The sequence below is a fragment of the Juglans regia genome, chromosome 10, assembly GCF_001411555.2.
Source record: "Juglans regia cultivar Chandler chromosome 10, Walnut 2.0, whole genome shotgun sequence".
Classification (NCBI taxonomy): domain Eukaryota; kingdom Viridiplantae; phylum Streptophyta; class Magnoliopsida; order Fagales; family Juglandaceae; genus Juglans; species Juglans regia.
This window is the reverse complement of record NC_049910.1, coordinates 35,146,258-35,170,629: the sequence shown is the minus strand read 5'-3', so window position 1 is coordinate 35,170,629 and position 24,372 is coordinate 35,146,258. Positions and strand designations below refer to the sequence as shown.

General features: G+C 35.0%; 2 protein-coding genes across 2 annotated transcripts; one reads left to right on the top strand and one right to left on the bottom strand.

Moving 5' to 3' along the window:
* Positions 1-4,261: 4,261 nt before the first annotated feature.
* On the bottom strand, positions 4,262-9,644 carry LOC108984764 (transcription factor UNE12-like). Its single transcript, XM_018956817.2, has 6 exons — positions 9,100-9,644; positions 8,074-8,193; positions 7,851-7,916; positions 6,135-6,200; positions 5,180-5,257; positions 4,262-5,087 (listed from the first exon to the last, which is right to left on the bottom strand). Exons 1-6 carry the CDS (start codon positions 9,421-9,423, stop codon positions 4,857-4,859), a joined length of 885 nt encoding a protein of 294 aa, XP_018812362.1. The 5' UTR covers positions 9,424-9,644; the 3' UTR covers positions 4,262-4,856.
* Positions 9,645-14,946: 5,302 nt separating this feature from the next.
* On the top strand, positions 14,947-23,078 carry LOC109008784 (tryptophan synthase alpha chain-like). The gene is made up of 9 exons (XM_018989005.2): positions 14,947-15,332; positions 16,695-16,841; positions 16,912-16,977; positions 17,679-17,787; positions 18,859-18,935; positions 20,064-20,141; positions 22,276-22,353; positions 22,661-22,720; positions 22,817-23,078. Exons 1-9 carry the CDS (start codon positions 15,012-15,014, stop codon positions 22,949-22,951), a joined length of 1,071 nt encoding a protein of 356 aa, XP_018844550.2. The 5' UTR covers positions 14,947-15,011; the 3' UTR covers positions 22,952-23,078.
* Positions 23,079-24,372: the final 1,294 nt, after the last annotated feature.

Below are 24,372 nucleotides of genomic sequence, written 5' to 3'. Positions count from 1 at the left end.
TATATAAATAATATATAATTATTTTGAAAAAGAGTAATATCCACTATTAAAAAACTAATTTCTTTTTATGTAAGTCCTATATTTATTCATTTTTTTCAAAGCAACAGCACGACGCTTGCACACTCACAACTGCAAGTATCATTTCTCCAATAATAATCACATCGCTCCCAGCTCCACTGCTGGCATTTTTTTTTACTTTTTTTTTTGTTTTTTTTATTTCGTGATTAATAAAGTTTTTTTTTAATGATGTTGTGAATTTTTTAAAAAAATATATTTAAAAATGTTAAAAAAATACATGTAAAAAAAAGGCTAAAAAAAAACATACCAAAATAACTAGCGGGAACCAGTGGCTGCTGTAATGCCGCCCCAAAAATTAAGAAAAATGATATTCTCACCACTGGTTCTTACAGCTTGGTGTTACCGCTGGAATTTTTTATTTTAATTTTTAATTTATTTTTACTTAGTGATTAAAAAAGTATTTTTTTAATAATATTGTGATTTTTTATTTTTTTAAAAAATATTTAAAAGTATAAAAAAATACATGTAAAAAAATAACAAAAAATAAGAATATCAATTATGTCTAACGGTAGCTCCCAGCTCCCATTGGGAGCGATGGACATAGCACTGTCCTAATAATAATAATAATAATAATAATAATAACAATGTTGTCTGTTTCTAATAAGTTTGGATAGCAAAATTCTTCCAACTCATCTTATTTCATCACATCTCATCCAGTTTTATCTCAATATTCAAATACCACAAACACGAACAATTTTCAATTTCAAATTTTTAACTTTTTCATCTAATCATTGCCTAATCATTACAACTTTTCCAAACTTTCAAACAAAACATAAAAAATAATTCAACTTTTTCAAATTTCAAAAAATAAATAATATTAAAAAATAAATTTTAAAACAAAAATTATATTAAAAAATTATATTCTAATAATATTTTAATTTTATAATATTTTATTCAACTTTTTCTCTCTCATTTTTCAAAACTCCATAAAACATATTAACTCAAACTATTTCATTATTATTCACAAATTATTTCACTATTATTCATAAATAATTATACTACTATTCTTGATAATCTTATCTCATCTCACTATCCAAACAAGACCCTAGAAAGAACAAGTGAGTGGGTGTGAACAATACAAACAGAAGTAGAAACGGTGACATTGGCTTTCTTGTTTAATATCATTATTTCATAAGAATTCTTAATCTTAAACTCAAAATTTGGAGTTTGTCAAACAGCATGTTGAATAACTTGTTGCTTAGAAAGTACAAATAAAAACCTACTGAATAACATGTTGTTAAGACCCTCCATAATGAATAAAGATTGTAAGAATCGTGTCTAACATAAGTAGGGATATTCTGTTTGGTAAAAGACTTAGCTATCTCGTCCATTTGAGAACACGTACATGAGGGAAGGTTGTACCGGGTGAGCAAAGTCAAGGACCAGCAAAGGGTAGGCTAGCACAATGCTGGACAAGCAAGGACGAAGGCGAGCAAAGCACTAGGTGAGCCAAAAATAGGCGGGAATTGCATCAGGCAGGCAACGAGATAGGCGAGCAAGGTATTAGGCAAACCGACAACAAGCAAACAACATGCAAAGCGATACAAGTTCAATCAAGTGCTTAGAACACATTCCCCGCAGGGCGCTACTATGAGTCCGAGCTAAAGCTCAAAGTACATTCCCCGTGCTGTGATGGGAATCCGAGCAAGTACTAGAATTCTATTACCCCCATGTCTTGATAAAGGCTCGAGCAAGTGCTCAAAAATGACTTATTGAAATCAAACCATGTGCCCGAGATTGTATGAGGTGCTCTCACAATACACCATCGTTTGCAAGAAGGATCGTGAACTTCACACTCCACCACGATCATTTGTAGCTAGCTTCAAAAGCTTTATTAATACGTTTTTTACATTCATAAGCGGCAACTAAAAAGGGCCAACCCCATTGGAGGAACTCGTCCCTCCTTTGCCGAGCACCTGGTTCACGACAGAGCACATAATTGTCATCTCTGTCTCTTCCTCAATCTGACATACACTTGGACCAACGGATGCCTGTCGACCAACGAACTAAGCAGGCTAAAAGTGAACAGTGAAACTCGTGAAGATGTTTCATCCTTTTATCTCCTTGCCAGCCATTTCTTTTCTCGTCATCATCAATCTCAACTTGAAGATCCGCTAACCTACAACCAACCAAAAATCAATAAATATTCACTGCTCGAGGTAAGTGTATTCCGTAATGATGCTTTCAATGTGTGCTTGATGATCGTGGACTATGCTATTGTACGTTCAATCCAATTTGTAGCTTTTATATTGCTAAGAGTATGCAGGTGATGATCTTATTTTTCTTATATATCGCTATCTTACTAGTTGCTTGGCAAGTTATCTTACGGTTTTCCAAATCGCGTATGAAGGTCATTTACGCAATCTATGGTCTTACCTCACACTTTGCATTGGGTTTTTCCATATCTTGTAAGTTTATTTTGAGATTGATTTTAATGTTGAATTTCGCCTCTTGAGATGATATTTTTAAGAGATGATTGATGTTTTAACAAAGTGGTATGCATGTGTGTGGTTCATGACCCCAAGTCGAGATGAGGAATTATCTCAATGGAGCTTTCCTAGTCACTTAGGAGCATGTGAAAATGGAGTGAAATCTTTTATTAGTGTATTGGTGTTGCCCCGGTTTCTTATCTTCGTAAGTATACATTTTTTGCTTGGATATTTATATTTCATATTTGTATATTCACTGTCATTACATGCATTTTATGAATTGTTAAGATGTCTCGAAATCTTACCGCAGTAGTTCCACTACGATTTCGCTTTTCAAAAATATAGACTTTGATGTAAACGTGGGCAATGAGGGCGTGTATGATTCGGACAATCAAACACGGCATGAGGAGTGAGATAGGGCCCTGTCCCCATTTGGGTTATCCTTTTGCCGATGATTATTTTTGTTTTTGATTTAGATGAAGTTTTTGGACAAGTTATGGTTGTAATGACTTTATTACAACATTGTAATGTTAAGACAAATGTGACTTATGAATGACACGTGGTGCATAGTTTGGTGTTTTAATATTTTCTCTCATACTTGTGTCTATAGTTAAAATACATTCTTTTTTATTTTCCATTGCAATTTTTACCACACAAGTGTGCTAAGCATATGAGCACACAAACATCTATGATCATTGGCGGTGTGCCCGTGCAGTGCACAATATCCCGACGCCACGGTTCTTTAATTATTTGTTTGAATATATGTTATAAAATATAGTGTTAAGAAATCCATCAAAGTACAACACCTTTTCGTGCAAGTTTCAAGTACAGAAGGATTCTGCAACTAAGTACTATACGATGTTGCTAGCTTGAGAGAGAGAGAGATTATAAGAGTTACTGTTGGGATTACTCAAGACTATACAACCTTGGTGAAAAGTTATCCATAAATCAACACGCTCTTACCATATCAATACACACGCAGGGAGAATATGGGACATTAAAATCCTCAGTATATTTCCTTTACTTGGGGAGAATATGCCCCTCCAGCAGAACTAAAAGTTTTCTTTTTCCCTTTCCTGATAAGAATGAATAAGAATAGGCGTTCAAAGATTAATATTTTAGTAAGAAAAAAGATGTGCTGTGAATATCATCTTTCCCGCTTGGTAATTGTCAATACAGCAAAAGAATATTCTTTCTCAGAACACTCATGGCTAAGTTGTTAGAAGACTATGCTACATATAGTAGAACACAAGCGCCAGTTATTTTGAAAAAGAATAGATTTTATTATTAAAAATTTAATTTTTTTTTAATCTCGTATTTATTTATTTATTTTTAAATAACTTTAAAAACTTTTATTTTAAAAACTTTTATTTAAAATAACTACATGATACTTAGCCCTCACAATTCCAACTATTATTAAAAACATCATGCAGTAAAACCAATCTCTTTAAAATAAAATATACAGCCAAGAACGGTCTGTTATTTCATTCTTTGCTTTTGGTGTTGTGATTATTCTAATTTGTTGCCTTCAAAGGGGTTGGTTTTTAAAACTGTCATATCAAATGATCCATATATGTCTGAGGACCTACTTCTGCATCATCATTTACCTTTTAGATTTTATAAACATAACAAGAAAGACATTTTTTTTTAAATGTGATTGTGGGGGAAATAATTAATAACAAATAAATAGATACAACACAAAATAAAAACATGAAAATAATAAATAAAAATTAAAAAAAAAAAAAGATCCCAAATAATTTCAATACCATTCACAGGAAACCCTTATCAATGGCATTTTATGAGGTGCCCTTCTTCTCCACAAATAAAATTAAGGGGGGGGCAAATAGTAGAAAAAAGAAAAGTGAGTGCGCGTGAAACATGTCGACTCAATCCAGGGCTTTATACGATTATTTATACAAATGAAACATACTCTATCCTTCTTGGAAGGACCCACAAGCCACTACCCAAAAAAAATGAGAGCCCCCACTACAAAAGTGATACCATCATTTTCCACTATCACCCCCCACCACTGCTACAAAGAAAAAAAAGAGGAGCATATCAAGTAAGCTTTGACGATTCTTCACCTTTACTTGGAGCTAGGCACGACTTTAAGGGCCCGCTTGCATTTTTTAGGGCATTGACATCAAAACCTGTCTTGACAAAAGATAAAAAGAAAGGAAAATAAGCAAGAACCATGGCATCTGACTTTGATTGCAATTTGAACCGAGTGAGCAACTAAATCTTGTGGGGGTTGAAAGTGACATGTATAATAAGGTAGAGAGACCGAGGAGCATATAATGAGTTTCTGATAGGACCATGTGGGAAGTAGTTTATCCTCTCACGAGAGGTCTATGGAGGGGGATTGCTTTCTGGCTTGACAATGCTAGAGGTGTCTGATGGCTGTGTCTGGTAAATGGCTGATGCCAATGAGATTGGCATGATGCAAAGAGCCTTCGACTGAAGGAACTGCATCGCAGCCCCGACGTTTTCTTCCATAAGCTTAGCTACTTGTCGTTCGGTCCCATCATTAGACCACTTCTCCCACGCTGGTTGGTTTCTTCCACCATCACTGCCTTCCTCCTAAGATACAAAGAGAAGCAACACAGTGGCTAAAGGTACAAGAAAAATAATATAGAAATCTGCAAATGCTTCATAACATTCATATTTATAACCTCAACTGATGATAGTGGAATGTCTGTTACAAGTGGTGCCACTGCACCGGCTCCGCCCAGCCTACTCATGCTCAAAACCTGTAAAGGGAAAGGAATTAATAAAAGAATCAAACCTAATTATATGATCACGAATAGCCAATTGCTTGAACACCCCCTTTTTAATTACATTTTAAAACAAAAGAGACCAAATGCCAATACCAATCATGCAATGTTTACATCACAGACGTTTGGGGAAATGAACTCTTTAGCACCTTTGGTTTGCTCCATTTTCACTTTATCACCCCGACCCTATAATTTGGAAAATGTCTCTTCCCACTACCCAAACACCCAACCCCCACCCCCACCCCCCCCTCTTTTTTCTTTCCAAAACAAGATAGATGGAGCATTCATTTTTGCTGTCTGAGACACGCCTATCACATGCATATTCCATTTATTGTAACCCAACTTACTCAACAAGCCTTAAGGAAAGCAAATGACACATTCCAAACAGCAAGGTAGCAAGATCACGAATGAAATGGGTCAAAACATGTGGTACAAAAAGTAGCATCTCCTATTTGTCATTAGAGGAAGAAGCCACCATATGATGATAGTATAAACAAGATAAGCATTGTAAGATGAATAGCTTAAAATGAAAATATGCCCTCAAAATAAAGGGTGTTGGTCAGGCAACTAACAAATTTTAGCACCCCATAATTTCAATGATGATTGAATCAAAATCAGCACAAGACAACAGGTAAATTGTGCTAACAGAGTAAAAGAGTAACTAGAAGGAAGTCATAATATAATGTCTGAAGCTTGTTTTGTTTGTCTAGTTAGCAAGCTACATGCATATAGATATATGTTACCTTCTTGACACTTTTGATACATCACTATTCTAGGACCCTATATAATTAAGAGATCAGCTAGACAACTACACAAGAATAATAGAATTTGTAAGGAGCATAGATTACTTTACCTTGACTTGAAGCCTTAGGAACTTCACATAATCCACAATTTCATCAAGCATGGCAGCTCTATCCGTCTACAGAAACATGTCTAGATCAATAGTCAAACAAAGGAAAATCGAATCGTATGGTCGGTCAATGGAGAAATTTTTAAGTTGAAGATTGACTTGGGAAGATGTCATCATGCAACATTAATTAACCATGAAACCATGTTTTCATCCATAGATTCAACATCCATACAGTCAATTCAATGAAACAGGTCCCTAAATAAAAAGGGTGTAACATCATCTGGGGAAAGCCGAAGCCCATTCTTTCTTTCCCTTTTTTTTCTTTTTTTTTTTCTTTTATAGGTGAGTCACAAATGCAATGCAACTGGTGGGTCTTGAACCCACACCTTTTTTTCGCGGGGGGTGGGGGAGAGGACCCAATGTATTGACAATATCATTAATTAAAAACTTCCTGGTCAAACTAACTTAATATACTCACAGCACAAAGTATAGTGCACGAGAAGAATGAAACAAGCAATCAGGCAATACCGGGTTTTCAAGCCTAAGCAGATAATACTCTGCAGTTTCTGTTCCCGTGATATGTACTGCTTTTTTGTATTTTATGCATCCCCATTACCATCAAAGAATATTGTTTTTTGAGTTTCAGGTGATGCACATTGGAAATTTACAATAAACAATAGTATTTTTCAGACGTAAATAGAATAAGCATTAGTAAGACAGGATGGACTGTAATACCTTTGGGATTTCATGCTTCCTGCCATCTAGACAGATATATTGTACACTACCAATCTAGAATTAATTGTTTTATATGGTATATTGAACATATGCAAGAAATGTTTCAATCAAAATTAGAATCAATGTAATTGAATGCCTGAATGAAAGGGGAGACACTGCATACTTTCAAGGTTTAATCCATGTGGGATTTATTATGAATTCAATCTTGTGGAGCAACATATCATATAATCAGTAGGCCTAGTATTGTGCTGATAAGGAGAGCAATTTAGCACAAAACAACAACAAAAATTAATGTTTTTAAACCTCAAAATTTTCTAACCATAAAAAATAAAAATATATCCTCTTTCCCCTCTTTTCTGCTAGTTAACCTATTTTACAACTACATTCGTTTATCTTTGCGGGGGGGAAAGAATGTGAAACTCATCCCCAGTATCATCATCCATGCACAAACTGTACCGCAGTTTGCAAAATTTCTTCAGAGAAAAAAATGGGCATAATTTAAAGAAAAAGAACATATAAGTAGTGTTCTGTCCTCTGAAAGTATCTTATGAGTACAGTGCCCTTATTTGGATTCTCTACGCCAGACCACTGGTGAATTATTGCACTCCTTGTAATCAGTTGTCCCTTTCTTTTTTCAATTCAAAATGCAGGAATAAATCAAGGCTTCTTTCCCTTTTTTTTTTCTTTTTTTTTTTTTTGATAGCTAATCAAGAAGTTTTATTCATAATAATAAAAAGCATAGCCCAAGTACATAGGAAGTATACATGAGAAGTACCTGACTAGGGTTTACAACCGAAAGTAGAAAATCATGGACATTTAGTCCATTAAAATCACACTCCCCCTTATTCAATTTTAGGAACATGAGAGCAACTCTCCTTACTTTTCAAGAAGAATAGAACTTCAATAAGAAACAGGGAGTGATGACCATAAGAAACAGAATGCATCTTTCTATGAATTAAATTGACGCAAAAGAAAGTGACTGACCTTGTTGACGCTAGGAACCAGTTCCTGCAATGCTCTGACTCTTTCTGCTATTCTTTCTCTCCGCAACTATACCAAAAAGGTAAGGATTAATGTTAACTCGACCATTGTAACAGGGAAAAGTGGAAAGGCCTTTAAGAGCAAATCATTTAAAATGGTATGTTTTTTTCTAAATTTTCCAAAGGCTTGATGCTATATTCATGGCTGCTATGAATATCAAGCTTACCCGCTCAGCTATGCTGTGTGGATCTGTGGCCTGACCTCGTCTGGCCCGCACCCTTGGGCGCATTGTTGGTGGATGTGGTGCCGCAGCAACCGTCGTGGGCATTGGTTGGCCATGGAAAACCTGCAAAAGAATCATAATTCCATCAACACAGACAGCACTTGCATGTGAAACTAGGATGCTTTTCCACACACACACACACCCCCAAAAAAAAAAAAAAAAATTCTTCCACCAGAAGAAGAAGAAGAAATCATCTGCAGAATTTGGAGAGACTGCTAATTGTCCCAATACTAAAGCAAAATCAAATGCCACAAGTTTAACTACCTCACGAAAATGGATCCAAAAGACTGCGAAGCCCTTCAATTTTACTAAATTACAATAATGCTTAGGTCAACAGTTTTTCGCTCTCGGTTTGCTACTTCCAGTGGTTTCAATCGCTTTGCGAGTTGCTTCAATCCATAAAGCCGTCCATTAATCACTGAACCTTGCACTAAAACCACGCCCACTGCCGTTACTTTTCACTCGCTTCTGCATATGCTAACTTTTTCAATATTTTTAACTTCCCTTTTTCTTTTCGAAACAAAACTAACAGGTGCCCTCACATGGCCTCTTGTTTTTTACTTCTTGTCTGATATAATACCTTGAATCTCACACAGTTGTTCACAAACCCATCCCCGTATGAGTTTCCCAACGTCACTTTGCTTCCTGTTCTGTCCTTAGGTATTATACAAGAAGAACAACTCAAATGCATAAACCGCATATCCAGTAGTTATCCTCCTCTTCTCTGACTTAAAAATGATCACTACTACTAAGAAGCGAGCACACACCGAAATAAAGAGAGAAAATTTTGATCCTTCTAGTTGCCGAAAAAATTTCCTAAAGAAAAAGAATAAATTTTGTTAACCTGAGACTTTGTATAGAACCATTCAGCTGAGTTTGGTTTATCAAACTTTCCTGACTCAAAAAAACGCCACTTTCTGACCCAATATACAAGAAAAGCATAAAGAAAAAGAAAAGGTAGCATCTCACGTTTTTCATAGAAGAAGCTCTACCATCAACGAGGTCGTCGCGAAAGCGTTTGCCACTCCCAGAGGCCTCCTCGGGCTTCAGAAACCCTCCCTTTCCCTGGTCCAAGCTCAGCCCCAACGGAAAAACCTGCCCGTGGAACCCGCCGGATACGTCGCCAGAGTTGAGCTGCAGCATCATCGGTGGAGGCGCACCGCCGGCAGACAAGCCTCCATCGGGTGCATGCAAGCCTCCGGTGTCGGCCGAACCGAAGGTCTGTATGCCGAGAATTTGGTCGAGGAAGTCGTCGTTGGTGGTGGCCTCGGAGGAGGGATGGTTATTCGCCATGAGCTAGGTGGACGGGCTGACCGCTGACGGACTGGAGTCGGGACTCGGCCGAGTCGAGGTGAGTCAGGGATTCCAAAGAGCATCTACTACATATACCCACACAGAGTTGAGAGAGAGAGAGTTTAGTCTTTAGAGAGAGAGTTGATAGTTTCTTTGCTTTGCTTTGCTTTGCTTTGCTTTCTTCTCTGGGAGTAGACGCTAGAAGGAGAGAAGAAATACCCGAAAAAGAGGGTGGCTTTATCCTGCTTAAAAAGGCCGTACTTTAGCTGAAAGGGCCTCTTTTTCTGTAAAATTACAACTGTAAGGCCTTCCGAATTGGGCCCAAAATTTTAACCGAGTGTAAAAGGCCTCGCTGAATGGCATTCTACCTGCCCGCCTTAAAGCTGGTCGACTTAAAACAATGAGACCTCATATCTGTGTGAGGATTACAACTTGGAGTCAAATATCATCAGCTAAACAATTATTACATCTTCCATTTCATATGCTCAATTTCGTGGCTATCTTCATACATATTCTTTCCAGCCTCATTCCATTTTTCTAGAGAGCGAGAGAGAGAGATTGCATGGTGTATCCGATATCGGTTGGCTTCTATACTTAAAAATTAGGCTTCGTTCGGTTACAATATTCAATAGAGTTCAATCTAATTTTAAATTGAGTCTAATATTCAAATACTCAACTCTTAAATTATTAAACTTATACATCTCAAAATCTCTTTACACTTGAGACTCACAATTTTTTTCAACTTAACACATCTTTATACGCGAGACTCATAATCTTTTTCAACTTCCCATAAAAAGTATTAAACTCATCTTAACATTCAAATACACTTTAAACTCAATTTAAATGAGTCATACATAACTTCCTTTATTATTTAACTCATTATTATTCATAAAAAAATTAAACTCAGTTAAACTCAATTTAACATTCAAACGCAACCTTAGTCTCAATAGAAAATATGCTCTCTGAGTGTAAAATAAATAAGAACCCAAGAGTTTTTTATCTTATGTCTTGGGCTGTTCATAACCAAGGTCCAAGAGTTTCCCTCTTCTTAACTGGATATGGTTTCTTGGACTGCTTGTCGTATAGTCGGGCCTTAGACTTTCTGAACTCTAATAGCTTTATTAGCCGCAATGAAATATGACGGTGTTATTTATTTGATAAAAATTATAACTTTATCTTTCTTTCTCTATATTTTTTTCCCTATTTAGAGGGGCATACAAGATGTATACATGGTATAGTTGTAACCCTCCTAAGATGTTCCAAAGTGTAAGTGTTTAATGCCTCAATACACATTAATGGACAAACCTACATTGATTACAAACAATTTTAAATATCGTATTCACATGTTGTATTTATTTCTTATATGATTGCAAACAAATTTTGGAACGAATAATTGTACTATTAAGATCCACAGTGGACATGGCATGTAGTAATAGTTTGTACAAATGATTCATAGGAGATAAGTTTCATGTTCACTCTAGGTTAGGGTGCACTCTCATAAAAATAGAGGTGTAATCGATCTAGTTCAATCTGGTTTTGGATGAATTTATAACCGAATCGGTATACACCGGTTTTAATAATTGAATAATCAATACCGAATCAATTCATCTCCGAAATCGATACTTTCGATTTTACTTGTTACAGTCCGGTTTGGTCCAATTTTACCGATTTTTCTAATGAACTTACAAGGTTAAACGCTTAGGAAGTCCAGCTTGAAACAACTAATCGATAAATTAAAAAAAAAAATTTGTTTAAATATAAAAATGATATGTAACAAAAAATAAGAATTATAGTAAAACTATTATAATATATCTACATTATTAATTAAAATTAAAAGATTTTATGTTATATCAATTTTCTGTTATTAGATTATTATAATTTAAATTTTTAAAATTTCATGTTATATTAATTAGAAATTAAGCATATAATATATATAATATAAATAAATCATATAAAAAATTATTTATATATAATCAAAATAAAATTTATATATGAACGGATGAACCGGTCCGGTTCGGTGTAAAAAAATAAAAACCGAAACTAGACCGATTTGGAATCGATTTAAAAAAAAAAAAAAATTGATAACAGATCAAACCGGTTTTACAACGAACCGAATACACATGTCCAGGTCCAGTTTACCCATTCTTATTCTCAGCCCTAGATAGGATTACTCTTTTATTTTGGAGGGGGAGGGAACATTACCACATCAACGATCCAGATTCCAACCTCATGAGATTGCAGTTATTGATACACTACCTTATGTTGGTCTAGACTGACTAAATGAGAATTGCACTACATGTTTTCCACGATCCTTGGTTAGAAGAAGTGAAAACATAGGAAGATAGCAAGCGGAAAAATGGTCAAATTGTTGGCGAACGACTGCTAGAAACTGTGGAGGCGATTGAAGACCACACACCACACTAGGAGAGTGGAGGTTGGTCGGATCTAGGAGATCCAAGGTCATTGACCCCAAACATGCTGTGTGTGGCAGTGACAATCTCTCCCTGGTACGGCGGCATGTGGATCTCACACTTGGTTTGGGCCACGCGTGAGACGCACCACCCTGCTCTTTTCAACGATCTTCTTAATGCTTATGTCATCCGAAAGATCGGTGGATGAGGAGTCTTGTGGTACGGCGCATAGCGATTGTGGGTGGCTGGAAAGTAATAGATCGGTGCTTCTTCATGATATGGTCAGAAAACGAAGAAAAAACTGGAAAAAAACATGGTAGGACAGTGATGAGACTATACAGACAGGAGGAACTTCCATCCACCCTCTAGAAGGATAAGATGGGATTTTTGGACCTTAGGTAAAGAGCGTATTCTCCGGAGAGAGAAACGAAAAAAATCCTATGTATATTATATTGAATGTAGGTGTCAAGGGTTTTTCTTTTATTTCCTCCCTCCTAGTAATTATATAAATAAGTAATGCTAAAGACAAACTTTAAATACACAAATGTTTTGCAAGTCTTTTATAAAATAAATAATAATAATAATAAAAGTGGATTTGTCCAAGAAAATTGAGTTTTTCACATTTTTTCATAACATGATCCAATTTTTTTTATAAAAGGCCTGTGTGAGACTTGTTTATTAGAGACTTGTAGTTGTATATATCATTATTCTATATAGATAATTCCAATTCACACAATTACTTCTAATTATTCATAAGACGGTGCTACGTCCACCGCTACCATCTCCTACTGGAAGCTACCGTTAGACATAATGGGTATTTTATTTTTTTGTTTTTTTTACATGTATTTTTTAACATTTTTAAAGATTTAAAAAAAAATCACAATATTAATAATAAAAAAAAATGATACTTACAGTCTTGAGTGTGCAAGTGTCGTGCAATTGCTTTGAAAAAAGTAAATAAATATGAGACCCACATGAAAAGAAATTAATTTTTTATGAGTGAACCCCACTCTTTTTCAAACTACATCGTTTGCGCATTTCACGACTGTATGTAACATTACTCATAAAAAAATACTTACTTAATCATTAAATAAAAAATTCCAGCAGTAAGAACCAGTGGTGAGTTAATCGTTTTCCTTATTCATATTCCAAAAACTTAATTTTGGAGAGCAAAGTGAATATTCACATAATTTTCTTTCCTTATAAAAAAAATACCTCAAAAAAATTTATTTATTTATTTTAAATTCCTGGAATTTTTGGGAGCTACTCTAAGCTAGTTCCGCCTAGGGTTGCAAATAGTACGGTCCGATCAAGTTCGGCGATGGACCGAATATTTTCGGTCCATCATTTTACTTGACTGGACCGGACAGGATCGATAGCTACAAGTCGGTCCGACCTATTTTTTTTTTTAAATAATTAATAAAAAATTATTTAAAATACTAAATTAAATTAAGTGACTTATTAATGTGGATTATGTAACAAACTAAATAAAAAATATTTTATATGACCAATGATAATAAATTAGATGAAAATTATATTATCAATTTATATATTTACTATATAATTAACTAATTGATATTATATATTAGTTAATTCATAGAATATTAACAAGTGTTAATAATATATTTAAAATTTTATATTGTTAATAGTGATAGGTTAGATGAAGATATATATAAAATATTCTTAATTTATAGAATATTAACAAGTATTAATAATATATTTAAAAATTTATATTGTTAATTGTACAATTATTATATATAAAATATATATATATTTTTTTATTTTTCATTCGGTCCGGTCCGGTCCACGATCCAGGATTTTGTCTGGTCCGGTCTAAAAAAATCCTGGACCGTGGACCAGACCGAAACTTTTTAGTCATCTAAAATTTGGATAGAACCGGACCGGTCTAAGTTAGTTCCGCCCCTGGACATGGTGTCACTTGATTGGTCCTGTAAAATGCACACCCTACCGCTTTGGTGTGCACGTACAGCCCACGTGACTTGGATAAAACAAAAAATCTTTACAACCTCCTAATACTCCACACTCCACATTATTTTTAATTTTTATTATTTTTTTCTTTTATTAAATATTTATTATATGAATAATGAATAAAAAATTTGAAATAATTTAAAAAGAATAAACTAAAAAAAAAATTTTTAAAAAATATTAAAAATTTAAAAAATTTAAAAAAATATGAAGTGTGGAGTGTGGTGGAGGTTGTGTAGCAATGCTCATAAAAAAACACCTACCAATTTTCGGATACACAAGAAGTAGTTCATTATTCTTACCAGAATTATAATGTTTTTGGCAACTAATTATCTGTTGGGGAATCAAAAGCTACAAGCATATTGAGATGAGCAAAAAGAGACTCGAAGAAATTGTTGGAGTTCCCTAAAAGTGTTACTTTTGTAAGAGATCCACCGACAAAATGTTGAATGTTTGGTGGACCTAACCCATTTATTTATGAGTAATACTGTATATTGTTATAGAATGTGTAAATACTGTGTAATTATTTTAAAAAAGAGTAAAATTTATTATTAAAAAAATAATTTCATTTTATGTGAATTCTGTATTTATTCATATTTTTTAAAATGATTGTACGATGCTTACACACTCATAATTGTAATTATCATTTCTCTTTCTCTCTTTGACAAATATGATAATCGCTCCGTCAATAGAATTACTTTACAAAATTTTGAAATATTGATATAATAATTTACATCTATTTTATAATAAATTTTATAATTATTTGGTGTTTATTATTAAACTATATTAATTTATAAATTTTATATGGTTTTGTAACGTGTGACGTAGAATTTTCTCTCCTTAAGAGTAATATCATAGAATTTGTATATAAAGAAAAATTCTATTATACATTTTTAACCAAATAATAATAATAATAATTTTTTTATTTTTAAATTATTATTTTTATATGCTTCAAATAAGGGTAGGAGTGAGAGAAAGGTTAGGTGAGAGAAAAAATAGTAAAATAATATTTAAAGAGTGAATAATGAAATATTATTCATAGATATATAAAATTTTAAAAATGTATAATTCATTACAAATTAATTTAAAAAATATTATATAAATATAAAGATAAATATAAAGATGCATGAGTCATTGTAGAAACTTTGGAAATCCACAAATACTAAATAAAGGAAAAAATCATTATCATGCATGTTGTCGTCTTCCGAACAAGGTAACACAATTAATACAACGGGAAGAGGCGGATCCACTACTAATTTACCAGTATACGCCGCTTTCATCCCCATCCCGCAGACGAAGCGAAAACATTTTTCTCCAATGGATGTTGCTTTGAAGTCACCGGCAACCAGCTTCTTTCAATTGAACAAGAAACCTGATACCCGGTCTTTTATCCGCTTTCCCTGCCATAGATTAGCAGTCCCGATTACGAGATTCATTCCAATGGCTGCTGTCAGCACTACCCAAACCGTCGGGCTCTCGGAGACTTTCACAAGATTGAAAAAACAGGGCAAAGTAAGCAAGCGTTTCAATTTCTGATTTTTGTATTGTACTTGAATTTCATTCTCATTTGTTTTTCGCGGGTTGTTATATATTTCAATTGGGTTGCTGATATTTTGTTTTAGTTTATATCTGTTTTTCCCCGGGTTGGTGATTTGGGTGCTTTGACATTGGACTATCGGCACATGGTCTTGTTTCTGTGCATCATATTATTAAAGTTTGCTTGTCATCTTATCAGAAGTCATTGTTGATCTTGGTTGGGTATGGTAATGGAGCAGGAGTTAATGATTCCGAGATACCACGGGGGGAAAGGGGGGCGTTGGAGTTAACTACTTTATGTACTTGAACGGTTCTCGGAGGTAATGATTCCGTCCAGGAGTTAATGTTTCATTGTTGAGTGAGGCCAGTCTCGGAGATAAAGGTTGCGCTTGAACGGTTCTAAGTGGTTTAAATTTTTCAAAGGCTCAGACCTTGGTGGATTTAGTTGATGGTGTATTTCGAATGTGGTAGGAGGCGATGTTATAGAAGAGCCCGTTGCTTTACATTCTAGCTTTCTGCAAGCTGGAAAATTGAAGTTATAGGTGATTTAACTCGCTTAACTTAAAGGACTTTAAAAAATGTTTCGTGATTCCCTTATGACTTTGATGTGTTTTTATAGTAGAATCTTCAGTTGTATGGGCTTTTAGTTGTCCAAGATTAGGCATAGAGCACATTGCAAATGTCTGTTACAGTTATCGACTCGACAATCTTTATCAATAAGTAAATTTATTACTTCTTTCCACTAGCTGAGGTCTTGTAAAAGGCCTCTGGCAGTTTCTGGTGGAGAATTTGCTGTTTAGGTCACAAGTTGCCATCTTGCTACTGGCCAATCAGTTATTGCTCAAATAAGACCTCCCCCATAAAAATGGGGTGGAGACTTTGTCATTGTTTTTAGACCCACTGGTGTGTGTAACTACCAATAAATTAAAAATGAAAAGTTGCAGGTTTGCAACCATAGTTCATTTTAGTGTTGGCATAATTTGGTCTATTTCTGGCCAACTTCGTAAAGAAGATGCAATTGTCAGGGCTTACACTCCTAATTTGAACTAGGCAAAAATATTCTCATTCAAGCTCCATGCCATTTTCTAAAGCTTATAACTCCTATTTCCTGGCAGTGAACTATTTGACCTTTCGAAATCATCCTACAACCTCTCACAATTACTAAGTGTGTACTGAAGTTTTGGCATATACCCAAGTCATGACATCAGAGGCAATCATTTCATTGATTCCTGAATACTAATATTTCCACTTCAATACATTTTGGGATAAGCTATTATCAGGTGTTCAATACAGGACTCGATCAATTAATGTTTCTCTAATGAACATGCTGATGTGAAGGTGGCATTTATTCCATACATCACAGCTGGTGATCCCGACCTTTCTACCACAGCAGAAGCATTGAAGGTGCTTGACTCCTGTGGATCAGACATAATTGAGCTGGGTGCACCGTACTCTGATCCTTTGGCAGATGGTCCAGTTATCCAGGTCCTATAGTTGTATCTTCTTCTTTTGTTAAGTTTGCACTTCCACTTCTCTTACTAAATCATTTCTTTAGGCTGCGTCTACACGTTCCTTGGCAAGAGGGACCAATTTCAATGCAATTATTTCAATGCTGAAGGAGGTACGACCATTATGCAACATCATACCATCTTCTCTCTCATCATCTTATCTTAATAAAATGACGGGCTCTATTTCTCTCTTGTATTCTTTATTTGTGGGGGTGTATTATATTAGGCAAATGATCTAAGGTTTTGACAAGTGTTTGTTAAGCATGGTAATTTGACTGAGGATGTGCCAACTCTTTTTTAATAAACCCTCAATATAGAGAAATGAATTTGAATTTTTTTTCCTGCACAATGAGATTGATGCATTGCTGATGTCTCATTACATATAATTTAGTCTCACTTATCAAAAACAAAAAATATATAATTTAGTCTAGTAAATATATTTTATACTACAATAAAATATCAAGAACTTGAATAATTGTTGTTAGTATTACTATTATTGTTGTTTTACAACTAGTCCTTTTAGATGCTGAGTTTTAGCAAGTACATTGGCTACGTACCTTCACCCATCTGAATGCATATGTTGCTACGAAATATACCACATCTCAAATCTAAATTACATGTTTTTACTGACATCTCCTGTACAATCAAGCTCGTTTTTTATTTTCTTTATAACATACTCCTGCATGTGATGTGAGTAGTGGACAATCATTTGAAGGGCAAGTGAAAAACATTCTTAGTTATTGCTGCTTTGCCTGTTTATATCATATTATGAGTTAAAGTGTTCTCATCATGTTTATCATCATTGATTTGACAGGTGGTTCCGCAATTATCTTGTCCACTTGCATTATTTTCATATTACAATCCAATTCTCAAGCGTGGTGTCAAAAAGTTCATGTACACTGTAAAAGAGGTTGGAGTACATGGTAACTTACTGATAGCTGAAACTTTTAGTTTTTCCATAGAGCCATTTCATTTGCCCAAATACTAGGTGCACGCTGCACATTTCTGAAGATCTAGACGAACTCAATAGAGTCCATCCTGATGATTTGGGCTTTGCTTAACCAAACTTCGTTTTTGCTATAACTTTTGAGGAAGCTGGCTTGATAGCCTAGGATTAAAATAATGCTAGCAACTTATGAACACCTTTTCTGATATGTTTGAATGGGTTCGGTCACAATCTTCCCCACCTGTTGATCTTTGGATTTTAGCTGATAAGCTATGAATGATTTGAAATATGAACCCTAAGGGGCGGTTGTGGGATACTTCAGTTTACCCTTTGATTGCTAGTAGACATCATAGAAATACTAAGTGTAATTTATTACTCTTTAAGGAAAATAACTATGTATATCCACGGCTGGAACTCGTCTCAACAGTGAAATTTAGTTATTGGACTAATGAGTTATTCTCCACATGGTACAGAACTATATGCTTTGCATTTTTATGTTGCAGTCCACTTCCAGCTACTCAATTGGTGGATTTCTTTGTTTTTTCATTCAGATTACATGAACTCGTGGTTAATAATGAATTAAGTACTTCAAATTGCAAGCATTCCTTCATTTTGTGTAAGAACAGCCATCTGTGTTGGAACAATCATAGTATATCTATACGTTGGCGCCAGTTTTTTAATCTTAATGGTATCCTCTGTTGATACTTAGGGGCTTTGTACGTACTTTGTAAGAATTACTGAAAGCATTCTAACACTCTAATATTTGCAGAAGAGGATGCAACGGTTTGTCCAAAACTTGGGTTGTTAACCAATGCTTGTGAATAAATGATATTCCTTTATTGTAAAAATATATATATCACGGGCCCTTTTTTCCCTCTTGCCCAAGTCTTGTTTCCTTTGCAAATTCTGGTTAAATTCTGGTTTGTTGTATAATATTATTATTCTGGCATTGTGCAATATACTTCCTGTGTACTTAGGCTATGCCTAATTACGTGGTTTTAATAAATTTAAAAAAAAAAAAAAATCTGGCATTGTGCATTTGTTCCAGGGCTTGTGGTTCCAGATGTTCCTCTAGAGGAGACTGAACTTCTGAGGAAGGAAGCGGCAGAGAATGGAATTGAATTGGTCTGCCTACCTCTCAGTCCCTTATGTTCTTCCCCTCGTTTTTGGATTCTAGTTGTCTTTCCTATTTCAAGTTTTCCTAGGATTTCTGTGTATCTTATGGCATCATAAACCCACTTGTTGTTTACTGTATGAAATATGAATCTGTGGAGTGCAGCATTAAAGTGGCAGTATTCATGGTGATGGTAGTATTCATATAGTTTTTGTGCATTCTAACTTTATTTTTTCTTATGTGAAGTGTAATGATGGATTAAATTACTAAAATCAATCACTTGAGATGGTAAACTTTTTGGATAGGTAATCAAGAAGTTTTATTCATAGAAGTAGGCAAAGCCCAAGGACACACGGAGTATACATGAGAATAACCTAAACTTAAGATGGTAAACTTAATTCATGGTGCAGATTGTTTTTTATGAAAATTTCTTGTTTGTAGATAGTTGATCTTAAATATTGTGATCTTGGAAAATTATGACAATCAAGTTTGAGATGCTTGATGCTCTCCTCTTTATTTATTCTTGGTTTTGTTCACTGAGTGGATTTCTTGAGGCAAGGTAGGTTGAATAAACTCTTTGCTTTAGGATGCCAAAGTCATTAGCTTTTGCTGACCTCATTTTATAATTTCTTTTCTTTTTAGAAAAAATTATACCTTACCATCTCAAATTCTCACTTGCAATATGACCTCGAAACTACTAAATAAAAATTTGCCTTGTTTTTTAAGATTTAGTTGTTAGGTGGACAAAAATATGTGACATGGCACGATCTCCAAGGTTGGACCTTAAAGGAGGAGAAAATTGGAGATTATATTTCAAATAGGGGATTAAACGACAACTTTGTGTGTTTGGAGGCCATATTTCAAAAGGAGCAGTAGTTGGAGTTAAAGTATTATTTTTCCCTCTTTTGTTTTTATTAAAATGCGTGTGCACTTGGTAGGTTTTGAAGCTATGACCTTATCCTCTACCCTGATCTTGCAAGAAGCAATAGTGTTTTTGAGTTGACCACTTGACCTCATTTACTTTATGCTTACAAATTTTGCTTCAGATGAGTCATGCAATGCCTTCATAAGAATGCTTATGTAGTTGATAGTAGTTTAATAGATCTTGTTGGTCTGATGTGTCTAATGGTGTGGTTAAGGTACTGCTCACTACACCCACTACTCCAACAGCTCGAATGAAAGCCATTGTTGAAGCTGCAGAGGGATTTGTGTACCTTGTAAGATCCTTTTTCTATGGTTGACTCTTCACCATGTTCTTCTGTTTTTTTTTTTCATTTATTAATCCGCAACTTGTATTGTATGTGCCAGCCAAAAAACCTCTACATTTTACATGTTTTGGTTTTTTACTGGCCAATTTCTGTTATCACTATAGAAAATGTTATTATAAATGTTTGTGATAGTTTATAACATGTTTATATATTCCAGAATTTCATGTTTGTCTCAATATCTATTGTTCTTCTAGAATTATTTTTCTCAATGAAGTTCTTGACATACTCGCTACTTGTGCTGTGGGAAAGTAGATTCAAAATGATGTTTGAGAATTCTCTCTCTGCAGTGTCTGTTTATGGGCAGAGAGATGTAGAATTTGTTCACAATAAATTCTCGTTTTAAAAAATAAAAGTGGACACCTATATTCTTGGCGGGATATTGCTTTCAATTTCTTGAATCTGTCTCTGATTTTACAGTGATCCTATCTTATCATATTAGACACCCCTTTTCTTGATTTTGGTATCCATTGATTTTTTTTTTTTTTTAATCGATAAAAGATAGATATTATATATATGATTGAAATAGGCATAGCCTTTGTACACAGGAAGTATACCTAAGAACTCCTAATTACATTCTAAGAACGATAAATTAAAGACAATAAATCCTGAACACTATCCCCATGTAAAACAATAGTGGAAAACCACCACATTAGAGTGTGGAGAAAAAAAATTCTTCAGCTCGGGCAATGTACGTTCCTTATCTTCGAAGCAACGCGCATTCCTTTCTGTCCAAGTGCACCAATACACAACATAATCATCTTCCACACTGCTGTCACTTGATGGCAGCTTTGCATCTTTGACCAACAACCCAACAAATCCACCACCCTCATAGGTATAACCCAAGCAACATCAACCCTTAGAAAGATCTCATCCCACAACACCCTTGTTATCTTACAGTGTAATAAGAGATGGTCCACAGATTCTCCATTCTTCTTGCACATGTAGTACCAATTCAACAGTACACATCCTCTCTTTCTCAAGTTGTCCGTGGTCAATATCTTCCCTAGAGCGGCACTCCAAACAAAAAAAAACTACTTTAGAAGGCACACGAGACCTCCAAATAATCTTCCAGGGGAACGGCGTAAAATCAAGTTGTGTTGTCAAGATGCCATAATACGCCTTAACTGTACATATCTTATAGTTATTAAACCTCCACTTCAAACTATCTCCCTGTGCCATAGGAAACTCCGTGGAATATAGTACTCTGTAAAATTCTGAAACAATAGGTAATTCCCAATCATGCAAATTCCTATTAAAAAGAATATTCCACTGGTACACACCATGAGAAAATAAATTCACGTCCGCCAATGAAGCCTCCCCTATTCACCGCAATACGGTATAAGGCCAGAAAAGCTCTTTCCAAAGTGTGGTCTCCACACCACACGTCCCTCTAAAATCTGATACGAATGCCCTCGCCAACTACAAAGCGAATTTGATTTGCAAAACATGGCCATCCCTTCCTTATATACTTCCATAAACCCACATCATACCCCCCTCTCACTTCTTTAGAGCACCAACCACCCCGATCGACACCATATCTAGCATCAATAATATCCTTCCACAATGAACCCCCCTCCAAATGATATCTCCAAAGCCATTTTCCTAATAATGCTTTATTAAAAATTCTCAAGTTACACACTCCCAACCCCCCGTTCACAACTGAGGCACAAACAGTTTCTCCATTGAAATATCAAGCAGGCTTTTTTAGAATTCTCATAGGTCTGTTTTAATTACTATCGAGTAGCTCTTAACAGTGATAGTATAATTTTCTTTATGTCTGAAGATAGTGGGTACATGCATCCTTAGAAAATCTAAGAGTTGATGTAGTTTGACTTTGCATTGTTATTGTGAAATTTTATAAATGTTAATGTATATTTCCAAACCAAGAACTTAATTTCACCTTATTTTTCATGAAAGTACTCTTTACCTTTCTTATATTTGAAGAGAACACTTCTTGCAGTTTTCTGTTTGGGACAATAGAAGGAAAATAAAATGAAAAATAACTTTTTTTGCTTCCTTATTTCATTTTGAGGTGAAAATTTACACAACATATGAGTTAACTGCTGATTATTTTGAATCATAGGTAAGCTCAGTTGGGGTTACTGGTGCCCGCACATCTGTGAGTGATCGGGTTAAAACCCTTCTCCAAGATATTAAAAAGGTTTGTCTGCTTAAATCTAGTTTCAACAGCCAATACATTGCAGTTGAGTCTAAATACTTGCATAGCATATAATCATTGTGCTTCAGAATATAGATATCGTCTGAGTATGATTGTTGTCATCTGTTGGCATGCTTTTACTTGTTCAGAAAACTAATCTGTTAAAAATGCTTTAGTTAGCTTGTACGCTTCCCTAATATAATATGAAGCATGTCTAAACTGCTTTTTCCACGAATGGCCATAGAAACTATCTACAGTTAGCATGATAAATGGCCCTTTAACCAATAGCCTTGGGTTGATGATATGACAGGCATCAACCAAACCTGTAGCAGTTGGCTTTGGCATATCCACACCTGAGCATGTGAAACAGGTTTCTTTTCCAACCTCTACCTTAAATGCTTGTATATAGAATGTCATGCTTCCTGCCATGCATGCACATAGCACTCTATCATAACTTCTGTTACAGGTTGCAGGATGGGGAGCTGATGGTGTGATCGTTGGGAGTGCCATGGTGAAGCTGTTGGCTGAAGCAAAATCCCCGGAGGAAGGTTTGAAGGAATTAGAAAGTTTCACAAAATCCCTAAAAGCCGCACTTGAATGAGAGCAATTTTTATGGGATAAACTGAACTTGACTAGTCTTTATGTTAATTTTGATATGCATCATAAATAAGAATACATTGTTGAGCATTTTGAGATGATTATAACTAAAAAAATTTCCATTTTCGTTCCTTTTTTTTTTTTTTTTTTAAATTTTCCGAGCTTCCATCATCTCATTTAATGAATAGATTTCCTTGCTATCAAATCCCTTCCACCTCTCTCTCCATCTTTCTTCTTCATGGATGCAAAACTACATTACTTGTGCCCCGTATCAGAATGTTCTTCTTGAAGAACAATCAGAAATCCATTCCTTAGTTTTGAGGGTTGTGTTGTAGACCTCGAACTATGCAAGTGTCCTGCATGGGCAGAAAGCACGTCGAGACAACTTCTGTGTGACATCTACTGAAACAGTTGCGGAGCTTCCTGGGAAATTGCCTCACTGTTTGAAATGGTTTCTTGATGTTCCCACAATTAAAGTTCATGTGCTCCAACTTCCCATCTAGATTCACGTCATTCTCACGAAAATGGTATCAAATACAAGAACCAGAACCAAGACCTCCAATTTTGGTGGATGAAAATAGAGTGAATAACATGGTCGCTGTATTTGGTTACACGCCCGCAATGCAAACTCCAGGAACATCGCTAATCTCTGTCCACTCGCCAACCTGAGCTTCTGATCTCTCACGATATTCTTATCCTATGAGAATTATTTGATACAACGTATTAGGATAACATGCGGTTTTAGGTGTATGCTCGATGCAAGGGTAACAGTTTTTCCCCCCATCCATCATCAGTATTCAAGCTATAGCATACCATTGGCAGATGGCTAAACAAAACCATTGATTAAGTATGTCTGTCTTTGACATAATTTCGAGAGGTCAACCGTGGGTCATTCTCTTGTAAAGGTACGACAGCTGAACTGATTGGTTGAAAAAAAGAAAGTGCATGAAACTTACACTACAGGTTAAATCAAGTGTTAAATTTGAGAGTATCATATTAAGCCTCCTCACAAGTGGGAAAGGATTCTCCGATATGGGGTGAAACCTATCTGTCTAAAAAGGATTCTATGACTCAATTCAGTTCAACACCTTATTCCAATGAATGCCTTGATGGTAAGACTCTGATAAGGGGTTTCAAATGTACTCTAAAAATTGGATCTTGAAGAGTATGACCATATTAGTTGAGGCTTCTTGTTGTATTTATTACGGAGATGCGGTTTTGGGAAAAAAGGGTTATGCATATGGATAGTTCGTTTTATTCTTATGGATTAACATTTTCTACAATATGTGAACTACACTGTATTAAATGTTGTTGTGGGCAATGAGAATCATATCATTTAATGTGGTGGAATTTACATATTATGTCTATCTCTCTACGAATTGAAAAAGTGTTTGAGATCATACAATTGTAAGAAATCTCAATCCG